We start from the raw sequence: 17,864 nt of genomic DNA, 5'->3' as shown, positions 1-17,864 counted from the left end.
CACTTTCAAGTTATTGATTAACAACAATTACTGACTTTGTCATTACCAACAAACACACAAGAGGAAAATCATACCAACATACTGAAGAATTCCCCTTCCTCAACAAAACCATTAATCGAAACTTTCATAAGCGGATCTCCGTTATCCTGTTCAATCGTACAACCTCCTATCCAAATCTGGTGAAAGCTAATTTGGGCCGAGTTATTTCTTTACTTTTTGTATCGGATAAAAGAAAATCGGTTTTTTCATGAAATGCCCCTGAGGTTTGCAATAATGCACCAAATACACCCGCGCGTTTCAAAATTCATAAAATACCCCTATTTACTCAAAACTGTTCACCAAATACCCCTATTATGACTTTCCGTTAGTCCTCCGTTAAGTCATGTTTAAAATTCATAAAATGCACCTAAATATAAAGGTTTTGCATAGTATACACCTATTTGTAAAGTTCTTTGCACCAAATACCCAAACTTCATAATTTGAATCCAACGGCTAGTTTTAATTCAATATAGCCGTTATGTTCATGCTGCCTATAAGTAAGGCTGTTGTTCACTTGACTTGCTCCATGTTTAGCCCTCTATTTCCTAAATAGCCATGAGTTCTAATTCAAAAACCGGATCCTCTTCCATCCCAAGTTTGTCATACCTAAGAGTTCCAAATAAAAACTGCAATTGTGGGAGAAGATTTGCAATTAGGAGCTCGGAAACGGCTAAAAATCCGCAAAAGCTTTACTACAAGTGTGATCCTTGTGATAATTTCAAGTGGTGCAAAGGTTTTGTTGAGCAGACATTTGATGAAGCTCAAAGCAAGGGAAACAGAGCTGATGAAAACAGGGGAATGCAAGAAGAAAACAGGGGAATGCAAGAAGGAAGCAGGGGAATGCATGAAGAGTTGAAGCTATTGAAGAAGAAACTGAAACAACAGAAACAACAATTCAAGTTTGCAATAAAAATTGGTGTAATAATGTTTGCATTTCTAATTTGGATAGCAATGAAGTAGAGTTGTAACAAATTTCAAGCAATAACATCACTTGTTTAAGCATATGAGCTTTACAAAAACTGATTTCTAAGTGGACAAATGCCACTGAAACTGCACAAAAACATCTTGTCTAAGCAATTGTGTTCTTTCCAAAAAGTGATACTAATTGTAAATTGCCTAAGCTATTTTAACTTTGTGCACCTACAATTCACCAAAAACTGACTAACTTTTAACTTTGTGCATGGTTAAGTTGCTGTGTTTGCTCTTTTCCTCCCCCTTGAACCCCCTTGTGATGTACTTGCTCCTGCTGCTGCTGAAGTGCTTGGTCCAGTGCTTGGTCCTCCATTCTTACATGTCCTTGAGTTATGACCAAACTCCCTGCACTTTCCACATTTCACATTGCTGTTTCTCTTCCCCTTCCTGGGTTCATTTGGTCCTCTCTTTCTCTTCTTAGCAGGTCTGCCAGCTTGTCTTTTGATGACTGGAGGCTGAATGGTAGGGAGAGAAAAGTTAGGCCACTGTGTTGGGTCTGACATGGGGTGAATGTGGTCTGCATATGTAAGCTTGTATGCAGCAGACTTGAAGAATGGGGAGACAAAATCAATGGGGTTCAGCCTTTGGTCATAAATCACCCTGAGTGCATGCTTGCAGGGGATTCCAGAAATTTGCCACTTCCCACACCCACAGCTTCTAGTTGATAACCTGATGGGGAAGTTCACATGTGCATCTCTGACCTCAAATTCCCCCCCACCACAGGCTGTAGCATAGCAGAACCTAGACTCTCCTGTTCTTTCATCCACCTCTTTCTTGGCATACTCAGTCAACTGACCATCCTCCATATCAATTGCCATGTCAAATCTTGCCCCAACCCTCTCCATACACCACTTTCTGATTGCTGTACAACAACACAACAACATACAACATTATACACAGAACATCACAAACATCACAAAATAAAGGAACAGAACATGAAGTGGTGAGCTATACCTTCCAACAATGAGAATACAGGCATGTCTCTGTATGGTTTTGTGCATGCATTGAATGACTCCACAAAGTTTGTTGTGTTGTGATCACAACAAACAGCAGGGTCAAACATATGCCTGGACCACTGCTCCTGGCATGTGTCCAAGTATGCAGCAGCATTTGGATCATGAGCAGTGATCTTCTCTAATGCTTTACCATACACATACTCATTGTGTGCATTTGCAGCTATCCAAAACAGTTTGAAGAAAGCAGATCCACTAAATCCATTGTTTTTGCAATTCATGTACAAGTGTTGGCAGCAAACTCTCCTAGTAGCTCTAGGAAAAGTATCTCTCACTGCCAAGTCAACTCCCTACACAGGATATGTTCATTTTAGGCCAATCATATCTGTTGCAATATTATAAAATTGAAACAAAAAAGGAGCAAAATAAACATATACCTTCATCCTGTCACTGATGAAGGTCCAATCATCTTTGTTGCAACCCTCTTGCTCAAACATCCGCCTCAAGCATCTCATGAAATGTGTCCAACTATCACAGCTCTCAGTGTCCACTATCCCATAAGCCAGAACAAATATTTCATTGTTCCCACCAATGCCAACAGCTGTGAGTAGGATTCCCTTGTAAAACCCACGTAGATGAGCCCCATCTATTCCAATTATAGGCCTGCACTGAAGGAAATAATGCCCTTGGTCCAAGTATGCATTCTATGTTAAGTCTAATAAATGCGGTTCAGTATTAATTAACAAGTTAATAATTCAGTGAGATCAAGTGAGCTGAATGCCTAGCTAGAGGCCGCTTCAGTTCAAGTGGAATTAATGATATTAATCCACAGCTTACTCTTGACTGAACCCGTAGGGTCACACAAATAGTACGTAAACGGATCAAGTATTTAATGGCATTAAATACTCTATCTATGGATATTCGGAACCGACGGATCTTGGTTTCAGTGGGAGCTGAGATCGTCACAGGCAAGAAATGAATACTCCGGAAACGATGATATTACCGGAAACGGAAATATGGATCGTATCGGAAATATAAATATTATCCAAGTCGTAGATGTTGCCGGAAACGGAAACATGGTACGTATCGGAAAATATTATCGGAAATGGAAATATTACCAGAATCGGAAATATTGCCGGAAACGGAAATATTGTCAGAATCGGAAATATTACCGGAATCGGAAAATAATTCCGGAAACGGAAATATTAAATATTTGTTCGAAACGGAAATTAATTCCGGAATCGGAAATGTTAAATATTGTTCGTATCGGAAATGAATTCCGGAATCGGAAATTTAATCGGAAGCGTATCGTACGAATAAGCATCGGACGAGGCCTGCCGGACGAGGCCCAGCACGAAGCCAGGCCATCGCCCAGCAAGCCAAGCGCGCCGCACAAACAGCCACGCCAGGCCCAGCGCAAGGCCAGGCCCAGCAGGCCGTGGCAGCGCGCACAGCGCGCGCAGCGCGCGCGGGTGCTTGCGTGGGCTTGTGGCTCGCGCAGGCCTCGCTGCGTGGGTTGCTGCTCGTGCGCACGCATGGGCGGCCCATCGTGGCTGCCGTGTGTGCGTGTGTAAGTGTTTGTGTTCGTGCACGTTTCCTAAAACGTGCAGAGTTCGGTTAATGATTAAATTCCTAATTCTATTTGATAAATTAATTAAATTAGAGTTCTTGTAGGATTCTAGGTTTAATTAATTTGTATCTGAATAGGATTCCAATTCCCTTTCCATACCCCTATAAATATGTGGCCTGGGTTCACAATTTATAACGAGTTTCAAAGTATTCAAAGTGAGTTTTTGAGAGAAAAATTCAGCCACACATCTTGCTCAAAAGTGCCGAAAATTCTAGTACCTTAAAGGCGATTCTAGTTGGTCAATCTTAAGGCGGATCCGGACGTGCTGTGGACTATCTACGGAGGGACGACACTTGGAGTCCTAAAGACTTGTTCTTGTTCGGTTCGGGCGCAGCTAGGGAAGGCACGCAACAAAGAGTATGCATCTAATCTATGCTAAATGATTATGTGTAAATAATATGTTTTCCTGGGTTTATGGTTTTTCCGCATGATTTATGAATTGTCATATGTATCATAACCTAACAGTGGTATCACGAGCCCCTTATTATTTTCATAATCTAATTTGCATAAACATGGTTAAATATTACAAATTTGCAAGAATTAAAAGGGGTGATTAATTTTCGTAATTGTTAATTAATTGCAAATTGCGTTTATTTAATTATACGTACGCAGTTTTTCGGCAGTTTCTTCGTTACTCATCCAAATCGAGTGATTTTTGTGTCAATTCCGCATGTAAAAGGCATTCTAAAATTTTGACAAAAATAATATTTTTCTGCCGAACCCAGAATTCTCAATTTCGAAGCCTAACTATGACTTTTCGAAGGTTTTAGTTTTTCGAATGCAAAATTTCGTAAATTTAAGATGTTAAATTAAATATTTGCGATTCTTGTTGATAAATCTTGAATTTTTGATTGACCTACTGCATATGTTTAACAAGTTTGAATGCCTAGTCTTGTTAATTATGCAATCTAATTTGTAATTATAATTAATTTGTTGAAAATTAGAATAATTTAGAATTAATTTGATTTTCATAATTAATTGTAATTTAATTAGAAACCTATGATTAAAAACCACCATAAAAAATTGTAAATTTATGATAAATTTTAAATTTTTATGACCTAGACTTGAATCCATAACAATCGGAAATCAATTGGATAATAAATTTTCGATTTTTCGCCCTAAAATTATGAAATTAATAATATTTATTAATTTGTCATTAATTTTATAAATTTTAAATTTTTTATGCGATTCGTTCATATAACTTGCACGCACAAAGCAATGGACGCTTCGTGTTACCCTTAAGGGGTGTTGTATAATGCGGGCATGCGACGACGAGCAAGGGAGCTCGTCGCCCGTGCGGCACGAATGCAATGAGCAAGGGCGTAGTGCACGAGCACAAGGCATCAGCCCTGCCTTGTGTCGTGGGCCACGAGCAATGGACGAATGGGCATGGGCGAAGGGCGAGCCAAGGCAGTCGCGTGTGGGCAGCAAGCGAGCTGCGCCACAACGCGCACTGCCTCGCGCAAGAGCGCGCAGCCTCGCGCGCAGCGAGCGCAAGCTCGCGTGCCACTAGCGCTGCGCCCAGCGTTGCTCGCACGCACAGCGAGCGATGTCGCGCGCCCAGCGAGCGATGTCGCGCGCCCAGCGAGCGATGGCTCGCACGCACAGCGAGCGATGTCGCGCGCACAGCGAGCGATGGCTCGCGCGCACTGCGAGCGATGGCTCGCGTGCGACGAGCGCTGGCGCGCGCGCAGCGAGCGATGGCTCGCACGCACAGCGAGCGATGTCGCGCGCCCAGCGAGCGATGTCGCGCGCACAGCGAGCGATGGCTCGCGCGCACTGCGAGCGATGGCTCGCGTGCGACGAGCGCTGGCGCGCGCGCAGCGTGCGATGGCTTGCGATGGAAATGCAGCAGCTATGCGACGAGCGCATGGGCTGCGCGCACATGGCCAGCGATGGCTGTGTGCGAGCGGCCCATGGGCGTGCAATGCGTAGGGTGTTTGCGTTACGATTAGATCGTTTTGAATGTTTAATTTGAAAATTTCAGTTCACGTAATTTTAATTAATTTTAAAATTAATAATTTAAATTATTTTCTTGGATTTTAATTTTAAATATTGTAATTATAATAAATGTTATTTATTCTAATTATTTTACTAAAATTAAAATCATGAATTAATTTAAATAACGGCTGAAATTAAATTAAACTTTTTGGATTCAATTATAAATTTATATGAGCTTTAAATTTTAATTAAATTTGTATGTTTCCGGTTAGACTAGAAATACATTTTTATGTTTAAAATTGGTAAAGCATATGAATTTATTGGTTTAAGTGGGAGCGCTTTTTAGTCATAAACTCTTGATTAGGTCTACAAATCCTTAAGGTTAAAACAACTTGATTAGAATTAATAAGGACTGAATAATTGGTAGATTATTGGTGCCCTTGATTAATTGCTGCAAATGTTTACGTGATGCATAATGTGTTTTACTAACCAGCTATGTGGGCCATTCATGATAATGAATGGGTGAATGGTATATATTGTATATGTACTGTTTTGCAGGTTATGAAGTGACTAGTATGGCCCAAATAGGATAGAAAATATGGTCTGCGTACCATTAATTTGAATGTAATTGGTCTGAAGTACCAAAGTTATTTTTCAATTCAAATATGGTCTGCGTACCATCAAATAGTTGTAATTAGTTATAGCTTATCCTATTTGAAGAAAATGGTGCCTCCCACGGAGATTTTCAAGACGGACTTTGAAGTTAAAGCTTCAAGATGAAGTCGGGCCATACTAGATCACAAATATCTTATGCATGTTTTAAGTTATTTATTGCTTTTAAATATGTCTTAAAATGCATGAGATCAAAAGCTTGATTATGTTGCATGATTAAGGATTTTAGTTCACTTAAAATCTAACCAACATAGTAAGAGCTTTAAGTTCCAAACTTAAAAATTGAGTTAAAAGGTGCCATGCCAAAATATACACTTGCTTGGATATCCTTTACATCAATCTAGTAATAGTTTTCGCTCAGCGAGGTGTTACTTATTGGTCCTAAAGGGGCAAGGTACACAAATAATTGTGAGTACATGTTAGTTTTGGTGAAACTCAACGATATAAGTAAGGAGTCCTTTTATGTCGTGGCAAAATCGATAGGTTTACCTAATAAGTTCTTAGACGTACCTATCAACCAAGAGTAGTTTCTAGACTATTAGCAAAAGGCTTTTGCTTACCTAAAATGTTTTAGAATTGAGTCGACAAACTGTGCTTAATTCTTCAATGGTTTTAGGGTCTTGGAATCATTTTATTCACACCTGCCGGAACAATAAAATCGAATAAAATGCTAATAACTTGTTTGAATTGCATGGTTGCTTTAATTTCAAGTTATTATTCATGATAAATGTTTAGACTTTGCATGCTTCAATGTATGTTTTAATTATTGTTTATAATTAAATATCTTGCACTGCAATAAATCCTTTTAGAAAGGTAACAGTAAATTTCCTCGATTGGTAGTGAATCCAAGAACAATTCACGGAAAAGAGAGAAAGTGAGCAATTTAAAATGTACGTTTCTTATATCGACTTTTATGGTTGTTTTCGAATATCAAAATCGAATGGCAAACCAATTGGTGCTTGTGAATTCAAAATACACTGTAGTTTTGAGATCATAAAGCATTGAGCTTAAACGCTCAGCTTTACCAATGGTTAACAACCTAATATCTTTGTCCATTTAATTCTCGAATGAGTCTAGTCCCTAGACATTCGAATAGATCGATGCTTAGAGAACTTTAGAAGCTTCTAATAAGATCATCTAGTTGAAACAAAATATTCAACATAAATTAAAATGGTAAAGAACCTTGTTGGTGACATTGGACATGTCTAACAAAGTATAAAAGTCAACACTAAAGAATTCAATTCTTAAGACTATAAGAAAGGGTACAAGAAATAGGAAAACGAGGAACAAATGAAAGGAATTTACGATTCCGTTTCTACCTATAAGTTTATGTTTAAAGAGAAGTGACCTAGCAATCAAACTTCCTTGGTATCATATACCGCTTAAGGTTCTTACTTCGGTAATAACTCAAACAATGGAAGCTAGGATACACTAATGACCTACAAGTGGGAAATGAAGCATGGCAATGCTACATTAGTTGTAGGGTCATCTAGTTTGTTTTAAGTCCTTTCAAAGGCTGGAACTTAATGGCTATTTTGTTCCATAATCAGCATACCTAAATTTCTGCTTCAAACACAGAAAGACTCACATTCAGAAGAACAAAAACAATGCTTGATTGTTTGTTCATTTGAATGAAATGGTCATTTACAGAATGAGTCAATATGCTTGATTAAAACAAACAACTCTTTAAAGAACTTTACTAGGTTCAAATCAACCCCTTGATTTGAGTTCCACTAATCTTTGGCATTGTTGCTTAGACCATATCAACAAGTTAACATTCAAAAGCTCTATTTTAATGGACTTTTGAAAGTTGGTTGATTTCTAGATCAACTTAAGACAAGCTAGTCTTACTTGTTGAAAGTAACAAAAGATATGAACTATTGTTAGAACACCTAGACGATAGAGTTCAAAGCTAAAGAAAGATTTTATGACTTTATTATTTCACATGGATTTGAGTGAATATAGGTTTATTTACTCAAATGTGATATAAGTTGAATCTGTTTGGCTAGTTCAAAGATTCAGAAGTATAAAATCCACTTGGCAATAAATCATAAAGATCTAGGTTAGATCATGTTGATGATTACTTGAGACCAAATATGATCATCAATGATTGTGTGTTGTAATTTCACAATCTAGCTCCATAAGATATGGCATATCTAAGTTGGAATGATCGAAGTCGATTAGTACTTGATTCAATCAATGATGGATCATAAAGACTTTTCCTATAATTTCTAAAACAAAATGCTCAACTACCACCAAACTAAACCAAATTCGTCAAAGCTATTGAAAAGTAATTTCAGAATATCTTTTCATAATATATCTAAAGAGTTCTTAAACTCAGTGGGAGCTTAGTGTTTGTTATTCAACAAACTAAGGTCCAAGTATAGATATATGTTTCATTGTGATTTATTCAAATGAGACACAAGGGTATTGTTTCTACCACGAATTTTTGAGAACATAATGTTTGTTTGCTCGAAATAATGTCCTTTTGGAGATTCGTTTCCAAAATGACAAGTGGGAGAAAATAGACCTCGAAAGTTTTCAAGGCGAACAACAAACATAAACGGACATTCCGGAGGCTTTTCGAAGTGCTTCAGAAAATCCGAACTTATTCTTTAAGGACTTTAGAAGTGGCTTTAAAGAATAGATATCTCTTAGAAGACTTTACAAGCGCTTCAAGGAGAACAGAATATTCAAAGGACTTTCAAGTGGCTATTGATATTCTATTGTTTGATGTTCTATACCCAAGTAGGCATAGAATTCAAGTCACTGAAACTGTGAGATTCTTCTATTAGATAGTGAAGAAACATAGAGATCAGGTCAATGAAACTATGAGATTCTTCTATTAAATAGTGAAGAAACCTACAACTTGCAGTCAAACTATTATCATGTAGATTAATGAGTTTGTGACTTGTAAGAAAGCTATGACGAAACCCAGATTCCCTAAAATGGTTAGAGGCCATATATAGACTCAAATGTTTTAAATGGTTAGAGGCCATAAAACATACTCAATGTTTTGATGACAAAATTGAAATTTTGTTGATTTGCAAGAATAGTTTCACACCTATTGGTTGCAAGTTTGTTTTAAGGATAAAAACCATCAAACATGGAATTGTGTTCACACACAAAGCTAGATTAGTTGCTAAAGGTTACAAGCAAATTCATGGCATGGATTGTGTTGAAACCTCATGCAAAATCGTAATGCTTAAGTCTATAATTCAAGCAATGATTGCATATTGGTACATATGGCAATTGGATGACAAAACGTATTCCTCAATCAAATGATGGAATACAACATGTACATGGTATGTCATAGAGTTTGTGGATCCAAATAAATGCTTGAAAAGGAAAGCTAGCTTATAAAATCTAAAGTACAGATTTAAGCAAGCAATTGGGAATTGGAACTGTATTTTAGTGAAACTAATAAGTATTTTAGTTTCATAAAATATACATGATTCTTATAGATATATAAGAAGTTTAGTGGGAGTACTTAAAACTTAATTGGTCCTATGTGTATCACACACATATCTCTCTATTGTGAAATAACATTCAAATGCTAATGACTTAGATTTGAAATTATTCATCAATAATGGACCATGGCGAAACTTAGTACATACTGGGTATTAAGATCTATTTACAAAGATCTTATGATATTATTTTGGATTAAGTAATGGCATTTACTAAATCAAACACGAAAGTCTCCATTGGAGATATTCGACCCATGTGAATAAATCTAAGTAAAGGATGTTTGAACTATGTATAAGCATTTACTAAGTTAACATCAAAGAATCTAATGAGATTCTTCACCTATATTATATGTCAAAGAATTTAGCTGGATTCAGTATCTACTGAAATTGAATGAGCTAAAGTTACATGAATAGAATTCAATTGGAATTATTCTACAAAAGAATTTATCATGTATGATATAATATGAGGATCGCCAAAAACGTATCGTATGACTTTAGGCATGACGAACATATACCAATCTCTATTGATCTAAGTGAAGACCAATTAGATTGAGATCAAGAAAAACTTATGGTACCTGAAAAGGTACATAGGATTACTTCTTGATTCAAGGAAATAAAGATATGCTAAATATTGATGCTACACGCATAAACACTGGCAAAGGATCAAGCAAGACCCTTTGGAGTTAACCATTGACAAGGACGAGCTAAAGAGCATCGTGTTTTGAAATGGCAACATGGATTGAAGACCATGAGTTGTTGCGTGGGAAATTAAATATGTTCTAAGATATAGCTGGAAAGTCTTCCACATATCTGTGAACTGCTTGGATAAGCAAATCCAAACAAAGCATCACTAGCAACCTAAACAGTTGAAGTAAAAGTACTTATTGCCTAAGAAGCAATAAAACAGAGTTGTTTATATTAATGAGTTCTTCATTGAACTTGGGTGGATCACATGTCTGCTAACTTGATGATTCTTCATTGCAAAATGCGTAGAACCACTATCGAAGTAAGAAAGACTAGATCACATAATAAACAAACTCAAAAGATCTTATCATCATATCTCGAAGAACATTCGATGAAAAGGATATTAAGATTGGCAAAGCATGATAACTAAACCTATGCAACAAGTGAGAAGCAACACTCACGTTGTAGCACTGGAAATCAAACATAGCTTTGAATTCCATGAAATGTTTTAAAGATGGGTTAGAGGCCCATGGTTGTAAAACATTGGGGTTGAACATTTATCATATATGAAATGTGTTTTCATATTCCATTTAATCTTGGTTTAGTATTAAATGATGAGTCCCTTCAATTTGACAATATATTCAAGATAGACTGTCAGGACCAGTCCTGTGACTAAGAAATGTCTATCAAGTGAACTTGAATGTCAAAAGTTGAAAATTGTCCCTAGTCGGAGTTTTCTATAAAATTGGACGCATAGAAAACGTTAGACGACTAGAATGCAAGATGACTAGTAGTTCTGTTTCTTGAACTATGTGGACATGGCAATGTCATAATCATTTGCATAGATACTTACTTTGGGAAGACTAGTATCGGACAAGATCTATGAAACTTTACTGTAAGAGATGAAAATCTGTCATAAGTAAATTTCATTAAAATTATTAGACACTAAATCCTCAATACCTGAGTGATTTGAGATTACTTGTTTGAGAACTGGTTGCTTTGACGTTGACCAACCGTCGCACCGTAAAAGGAGGCTATAAAGGCAACGCTCAGGTAATCACCTATCAAACGAAGTCTAATCTCAAGATCGCAAGATTGGGATTGTCCTCCCATAAATCGGGATGAGATGCTTAAAAGTTGTACAAGGCCACTCGGAGAGCTAGAAACTGTGAAATGCATGGCCGTGCTCGGATGAATCATAGGCTATGATTATCTGTTTATTTGATCAGTTGAACTCTGAAACCGAGGAACACCTCTGGACATAATAAGGATGACAACTCTTACCTTATGTTCAAGAGCAAGCATCGAGCGACAAAGGAATTAGGAAATGCACACTTGTCCCTAAGGACAAGTGGGAGACTGAAGGAAATAATGCCCTTGGTCCAAGTATGCATTCTATGTTAAGTCTAATAAATGCGGTTCAGTATTAATTAACAAGTTAATAATTCAGTGAGATCAAGTGAGCTGAATGCCTAGCTAGAGGCCGCTTCAGTTCAAGTGGAATTAATGATATTAATCCACAGCTTACTCTTGACTGAACCCGTAGGGTCACACAAATAGTACGTAAACGGATCAAGTATTTAATGGCATTAAATACTCTATCTATGGATATTCGGAACCGACGGATCTTGGTTTCAGTGGGAGCTGAGATCGTCACAGGCAAGAAATGAATACTCCGGAAACGATGATATTACCGGAAACGGAAATATGGATCGTATCGGAAATATAAATATTATCCAAGTCGTAGATGTTGCCGGAAACGGAAACATGGTACGTATCGGAAAATATTATCGGAAATGGAAATATTACCAGAATCGGAAATATTGCCGGAAACGGAAATATTGTCAGAATCGGAAATATTACCGGAATCGGAAAATAATTCCGGAAACGGAAATATTAAATATTTGTTCGAAACGGAAATTAATTCCGGAATCGGAAATGTTAAATATTGTTCGTATCGGAAATGAATTCCGGAATCGGAAATTTAATCGGAAGCGTATCGTACGAATAAGCATCGGACGAGGCCTGCCGGACGAGGCCCAGCACGAAGCCAGGCCATCGCCCAGCAAGCCAAGCGCGCCGCACAAACAGCCACGCCAGGCCCAGCGCAAGGCCAGGCCCAGCAGGCCGTGGCAGCGCGCACAGCGCGCGCAGCGCGCGCGGGTGCTTGCGTGGGCTTGTGGCTCGCGCAGGCCTCGCTGCGTGGGTTGCTGCTCGTGCGCACGCATGGGCGGCCCATCGTGGCTGCCGTGTGTGCGTGTGTAAGTGTTTGTGTTCGTGCACGTTTCCTAAAACGTGCAGAGTTCGGTTAATGATTAAATTCCTAATTCTATTTGATAAATTAATTAAATTAGAGTTCTTGTAGGATTCTAGGTTTAATTAATTTGTATCTGAATAGGATTCCAATTCCCTTTCCATACCCCTATAAATATGTGGCCTGGGTTCACAATTTATAACGAGTTTCAAAGTATTCAAAGTGAGTTTTTGAGAGAAAAATTCAGCCACACATCTTGCTCAAAAGTGCCGAAAATTCTAGTACCTTAAAGGCGATTCTAGTTGGTCAATCTTAAGGCGGATCCGGACGTGCTGTGGACTATCTACGGAGGGACGACACTTGGAGTCCTAAAGACTTGTTCTTGTTCGGTTCGGGCGCAGCTAGGGAAGGCACGCAACAAAGAGTATGCATCTAATCTATGCTAAATGATTATGTGTAAATAATATGTTTTCCTGGGTTTATGGTTTTTCCGCATGATTTATGAATTGTCATATGTATCATAACCTAACATGCACCCCCTCAAAAACCCCTTGACTTGAGCAGCAAAGGAGAAGAAACAAGCTCTGAACTTGGGGTTCACATCCCCACTTGTAGCACCCCATGAAATCAGTGCATAACTTCCTGGGTTTGTCTGTTTAATCATCTCAGCATACCTAGGAAGCAACTCATAAGCCTCAGCCCAACCACCATGTATCTTCTCTACTGCCATACTCCTTACTTTGTACAACAATCTCTTTTTAACCCTCAATTGAAATGTCTCCTGTGCATACCTTCTCAATGTCTCAACAGGAATTTCAGTGTTGGCCTCAATTAGACTCATCATGTTCTTACATAGCCACTCAGAGGTCACCACAGGGTTCTCCTCCAATCTCCCACAAGTTTTGTGGCACCCACTGATCCCCTTAATAGCCCAACTGACACTGTCAAACATCTTACTTGCATGTATCCTCCAGTCACAAGTTTCTATTGCACACACTGCAGTGTACCTCTTACTGTCAGCCCTCTCAACACTTAGTCCAAACCCCTCTTGTATGCAAAAACTCCTCAAAACATCTAGGAAAGTGGACTTGTCTGGAAAGATCAACCAAGGTTCTAATTTGATGGACCCATATGGTTGATGAGTCATATCTTTCCATTCTTGTAGGCCTTATCCATCTTACTAGAACCATCCAAACATTCCTCAAACAATAAGTCAGGCACATCATCTGTTATCACCTCAGCCTCCACATCAGAGTCAACCCAATCATCAAGTTTATCCTCCTCTAGTTCAGAGTCTGGTTCAGATTCCTCCCAATCTGAATCCTCACTCTCCTCTTCTGAACCTATATCCTCAATATCAGTGAACACCCTTGCACTCTTTGACCTCCCTGTACCCTTCCTACCTATGCCCTTCCCTTTGGATACCCAAGTTCCAGCTTTCTTGGCAGTCACTTTGTTCACCCTGAACCCTGTAGGTCTAGTTCTGGCCCCCTTCCTTTTAACAGCTTCAGACTGATTCTGTGTTGGTGTTGAATGGGGTGGCTGATCATTTTGGGTGTTCTGTGGTGGTGGGGAATGGGGTGGTTGATCATTTTGGGTGTTCTGTGGTGGTGGGGAATGGGTGGGGTGTGTTTGTGGTGATGGGTTGGGTTGCTGTGGTGGTGGGATGGGCTGCTGTGTTGTTGGGGTGGGTTGCTGTGCTGGTGGGATTGATTGTTCTGGAGTTGGGGTGGGTTGCTGTGGTGTTGAGGTGGGCTTTTTTGTTGTTGGGGTGGGTTTTTTTGCCTTTGGTGTGGCCTGTTTTTGAGTTGGGGTGGGTCTCCTCTTAGGGGTCAGTTTCTTGGCTTTAGGAACCTTAGGAGCTTTTGGAGTAGTTGGCTTGACTTTGGCCTTTTGTTTTGGTTTAGGAGAAGTAGGTTTTTTGGAGGGTGAAGATTCTTGTGTGGGTTGTGGTTGAGAGGCTCCTGGAAACACCTCATCAGCACCATCCTTGCTTATAATCCTCACATACTCAGTGCTTAAGTCCTCACAATCAACCACAGGCACCTCCACAGCTATTGTGTACTCCATTTGTTCTTGAAGTTCCCTTAAAATGTCCTCTCTCTCCTGTTTTTTCCTCATTTCCTCTTCCTCCTTTCTTTGAGCCCTAAGAAGTTCATCTTGTCTCTCTTTGAGCTTTCTCTCACTCTCCTTCCTATGATGCTCAATTGTGGCAACAGCATTTCTAAACACCACTCCTGGTTTGTCTGTACCCTCAACCCATATTTCAGCAGTGTCCTTACCCCAATTCCATCCCCACATTAGCTTCATTGTCTTATCATCTACCAACTCAACTCTACCACAGGGAGACTCAATAAACAGGGCAAATGTACTAGGTAAAAATACATCCTGCCTAACAGATTCCTCAAAAATATCCAAAAATAACCTCAAAAGACGATACTTTTCCATGTCTGTAACTCTCACATCAAAGCTATGTGATCCATGATGCAATAACAACCACATTGCAGTCATCCTAAAGGGAAAATTTAAGGAAAAAAAACATGAATTTCGATTCAACCAACAACAATTCATCAATAAACAACCACAATCATGATCACAATGAAATTCAACAGGTCACAATCACAACTTACAACTAACCAAACAATTATTCACAACAAATCCAAGGAATAACTAACTTCTAACCAATCAATTAATCTCAACTGACAATTTCAAAAAATCACTGACAATTTCGCAAAACCCTAACCCTAATCAATTTCGCGAAAAAAATTGTACTTTACAAGCAAAATAAATCAGCGAAGAAGGGATTATTACCTTGAAGTAGATAATCCAACTAGGAAAAGGGCCCTTGTTCGTCCACTGCACCCGAAGCTCTAAATCGCCTCCAAGTTGCCCCCTTTTTGTCGCGAATTCACCAAACGAACACCCACGAACTCGCCAAAAGAGAACGCAACAAATTTCACTAAATTCTTGAAGATCTACCCAGAATTTTGTCAGTTACAGTAGAATTGATGAGGGTTGAAGAACAGGGGAAAGGAGAGAGAAAGAAGAGAAGTTGAGAAGTTTTTTTTTTTTGGAATTTCAGTCACAATTGTTACCTAAATCGCGCCAAACAACAATTAAGGGCAAATTGGTAAAACGTCACTAACGGCAAGCTAACGTTCGTTAAATCCAGGAGCATTTAATGAACAGTACGGAACTTTAGGGGTATTTTATGAATTTTGAAACGCGCAGGTGTATTTGGTGCATTATTGCAAACCTCAGGGGCATTTCATGAAAAAACCGAAAGAAAATCTATCTTTTGAGCAAAAAGATTAAAGGAAGTAAAAAAAAAAAATATATACTTAATCATTGGAGCAAAAAGATAAGTTCAGTTCTATTCACCTGATTTCCACTTATTTTTCATGAATTTATCTTATCTGAACTTAACTGAACTTATCTGAACTTATTTTAGTTATAAATTGTACTTGGCCAACCCTTATTTTTCCTGAACTTAACTGAATTTATCTGAACTTATTTTTCTTGAAATAAGTGAAATAAGGTGAACAGAACAGGGCCGTAGTACTATTACTATATCTAGAAAGTTGAAAATTGTTAGGGCGGGTGGCGGGATGGGTAATCAGAATCTGGGGAAGTGTATGTACTATTGTACTATGTAGAGGTAGCTAGATTCTCGTGGAAGTTAAACACCAATGTCGTCAAAATCAGGAGAGATTACTCCTCCACATAGTTTTCATCGCAAACAACTTTTTTAAGAAAATCACATCCAACCAATGTACTAAAAAAAACACTCACCACTCTCACTTTTACTATTCAGTATACTCCACTACACTTTCTATCTCCCACATACTTCATCTATTTTGTATTTATTTTATGTTCATTTGTTACATTAATAACTTAATGATTTAAAACACTTAATCAAGGTAAATAATTATATTTAAGTTAAATACTTTATTAATTTTCTTTAATTTTATATATTTTTTATTTATGTTTACGTTAATTTTTATTCAGGTAAATATATAATTAATGTAAGTACTATAAAGGGACATAACTTAAATTGCATAATATATTTTGGATAACTTGAATATTACAACAACCAAAACATATTATGTGATGGACTTAAACATCATAAAACCAAATTAAAGTCTGTTAAAGACATCATAAAACCAAATTCAATGTTAAAATAAACACAAGCATCACAAGACAAATCTTCTTCGGCACAAGAGTTTAATGATTGTTGGATCCATATTTTTGCCAATTATGCTCGATTAAATCATCTTTCAGAGACTGATGAGTTTGACTGTTACGTATAGCTATTCTTCTCCCCAAGTTTGCGTTAATGTTGACGGGATGGCCAGCTTGGAACTCGAAAGGTTCACCATTATTCACTGTTGCGCTGGAGCTCGAAATGTCTTGTTCATAGACCTTCTTAACACATCATCTCGAATATACATATCTCGTTCATCCTGAACTATCATGTTGTGCGTGATGAGACAACACTTCATTATGTCGGATAATATATCTTCATCGTAAGCAAGAGAAGGTTGTCGGATAATGACAACTCTCGCTTGTAAAACTCCAAACGCACGTTCAACATCCTTCCGAACATGTACTTGTCTATAAGCAAATATCTTGTGCTTCTGAAGTTGAGGATGAGTAAATCCTTGGATAAACGTAGCCCGATTTGGATATATACCATCCGTTAGGTAATACCGTGTTGTATTCAAGCCCATTCACCTGAAAATTTATAGAAGGTGCCTTACCTTGCAAAACATCATCAAACATAGGAGAACGGTAAAGAACACTAAGGTCATTGCATGAACCAGGAATACTAAAAAATGAATCTAAAATCCATAGATCTTGATCCGCAACAGCTTCAAGAATGAGGCTAACGTCCCCGCTACGTCCCTGGTCCGACATTTCCAAGCGTTAGAGCAGTTCTTCCACTCCCAGTGCATGCAGTCAATACTGCAGATCATGCTAGGAAATCCACGCATTTCATTTTGATAAAGGATCCTTCTTAAGTCTTCATCTGTAGGACTTCTTAGGCAGTCCTCTTAGAAATGCTTGATCACCCCTTGAGTGAAATGCAATAATGTTTTTCTTGAAGTTGTTTGACCAATTCGTACATATTCATCAACCCCATCTGGAGCCAAACCATACGCAAGCCTTCTGATAGCTGCAGTGCATTTTTGCAATCCTGATAACCCTAGTTACCCAGCAGCATTTCGTCTCTATTGCATGAAAAGTATCGT

At 38.4% G+C, this 17,864-nt stretch overlaps 2 protein-coding genes across 2 annotated transcripts; both read right to left on the bottom strand.

Annotated features, from left to right (window-relative positions):
- Nucleotides 1–320: 320 nt before the first annotated feature.
- On the bottom strand, nt 321–13,759 carry LOC110803560 (uncharacterized). The gene is made up of 4 exons (XM_056834284.1): nt 13,161–13,759; nt 2,402–2,627; nt 1,966–2,314; nt 321–1,873 (listed from the first exon to the last, which is right to left on the bottom strand). Exons 1-4 carry the CDS (start codon nt 13,757–13,759, stop codon nt 1,224–1,226), a joined length of 1,824 nt encoding a protein of 607 aa, XP_056690262.1. The 3' UTR covers nt 321–1,223.
- On the bottom strand, nt 13,756–14,922 carry LOC130465502 (uncharacterized). The gene has a single exon (XM_056834283.1). The coding sequence runs from the start codon at nt 14,920–14,922 to the stop codon at nt 13,756–13,758; it is 1,167 nt and encodes a 388-aa protein (XP_056690261.1).
- Nucleotides 14,923–17,864: the final 2,942 nt, after the last annotated feature.

The sequence above is a fragment of the Spinacia oleracea genome, chromosome 1 (genome assembly GCF_020520425.1).
Source record: "Spinacia oleracea cultivar Varoflay chromosome 1, BTI_SOV_V1, whole genome shotgun sequence".
In the NCBI taxonomy this organism is placed as follows: Eukaryota; Viridiplantae; Streptophyta; class Magnoliopsida; order Caryophyllales; family Amaranthaceae; genus Spinacia; species Spinacia oleracea.
Note: the sequence above shows the minus strand (reverse complement) of the source record. Positions and strands in the feature narration are given on the sequence as shown.

Bases quoted from the DNA above. Each gene is read 5' to 3' on its own strand.
- LOC110803560 (XM_056834284.1), bottom strand. From the start codon at position 13,759: ATGACTCATCAACCATATGGGTCCATCAAATTAGAACCTTGGTTGATC. The intron at 2,628-13,160 runs GTTTTTGAGGGG...CCTTCAGTGCAG, and splicing joins TTTGCTGCTCAAGTCAAGGG to GCCTATAATTGGAATAGATG. The intron at 1,874-1,965 runs GTATAGCTCACC...GTTGTTGTACAG, and splicing joins TGTATTCTCATTGTTGGAAG to CAATCAGAAAGTGGTGTATG.
- LOC130465502 (XM_056834283.1), bottom strand. From the start codon at position 14,922: ATGAAGCTAATGTGGGGATGGAATTGGGGTAAGGACACTGCTGAAATA.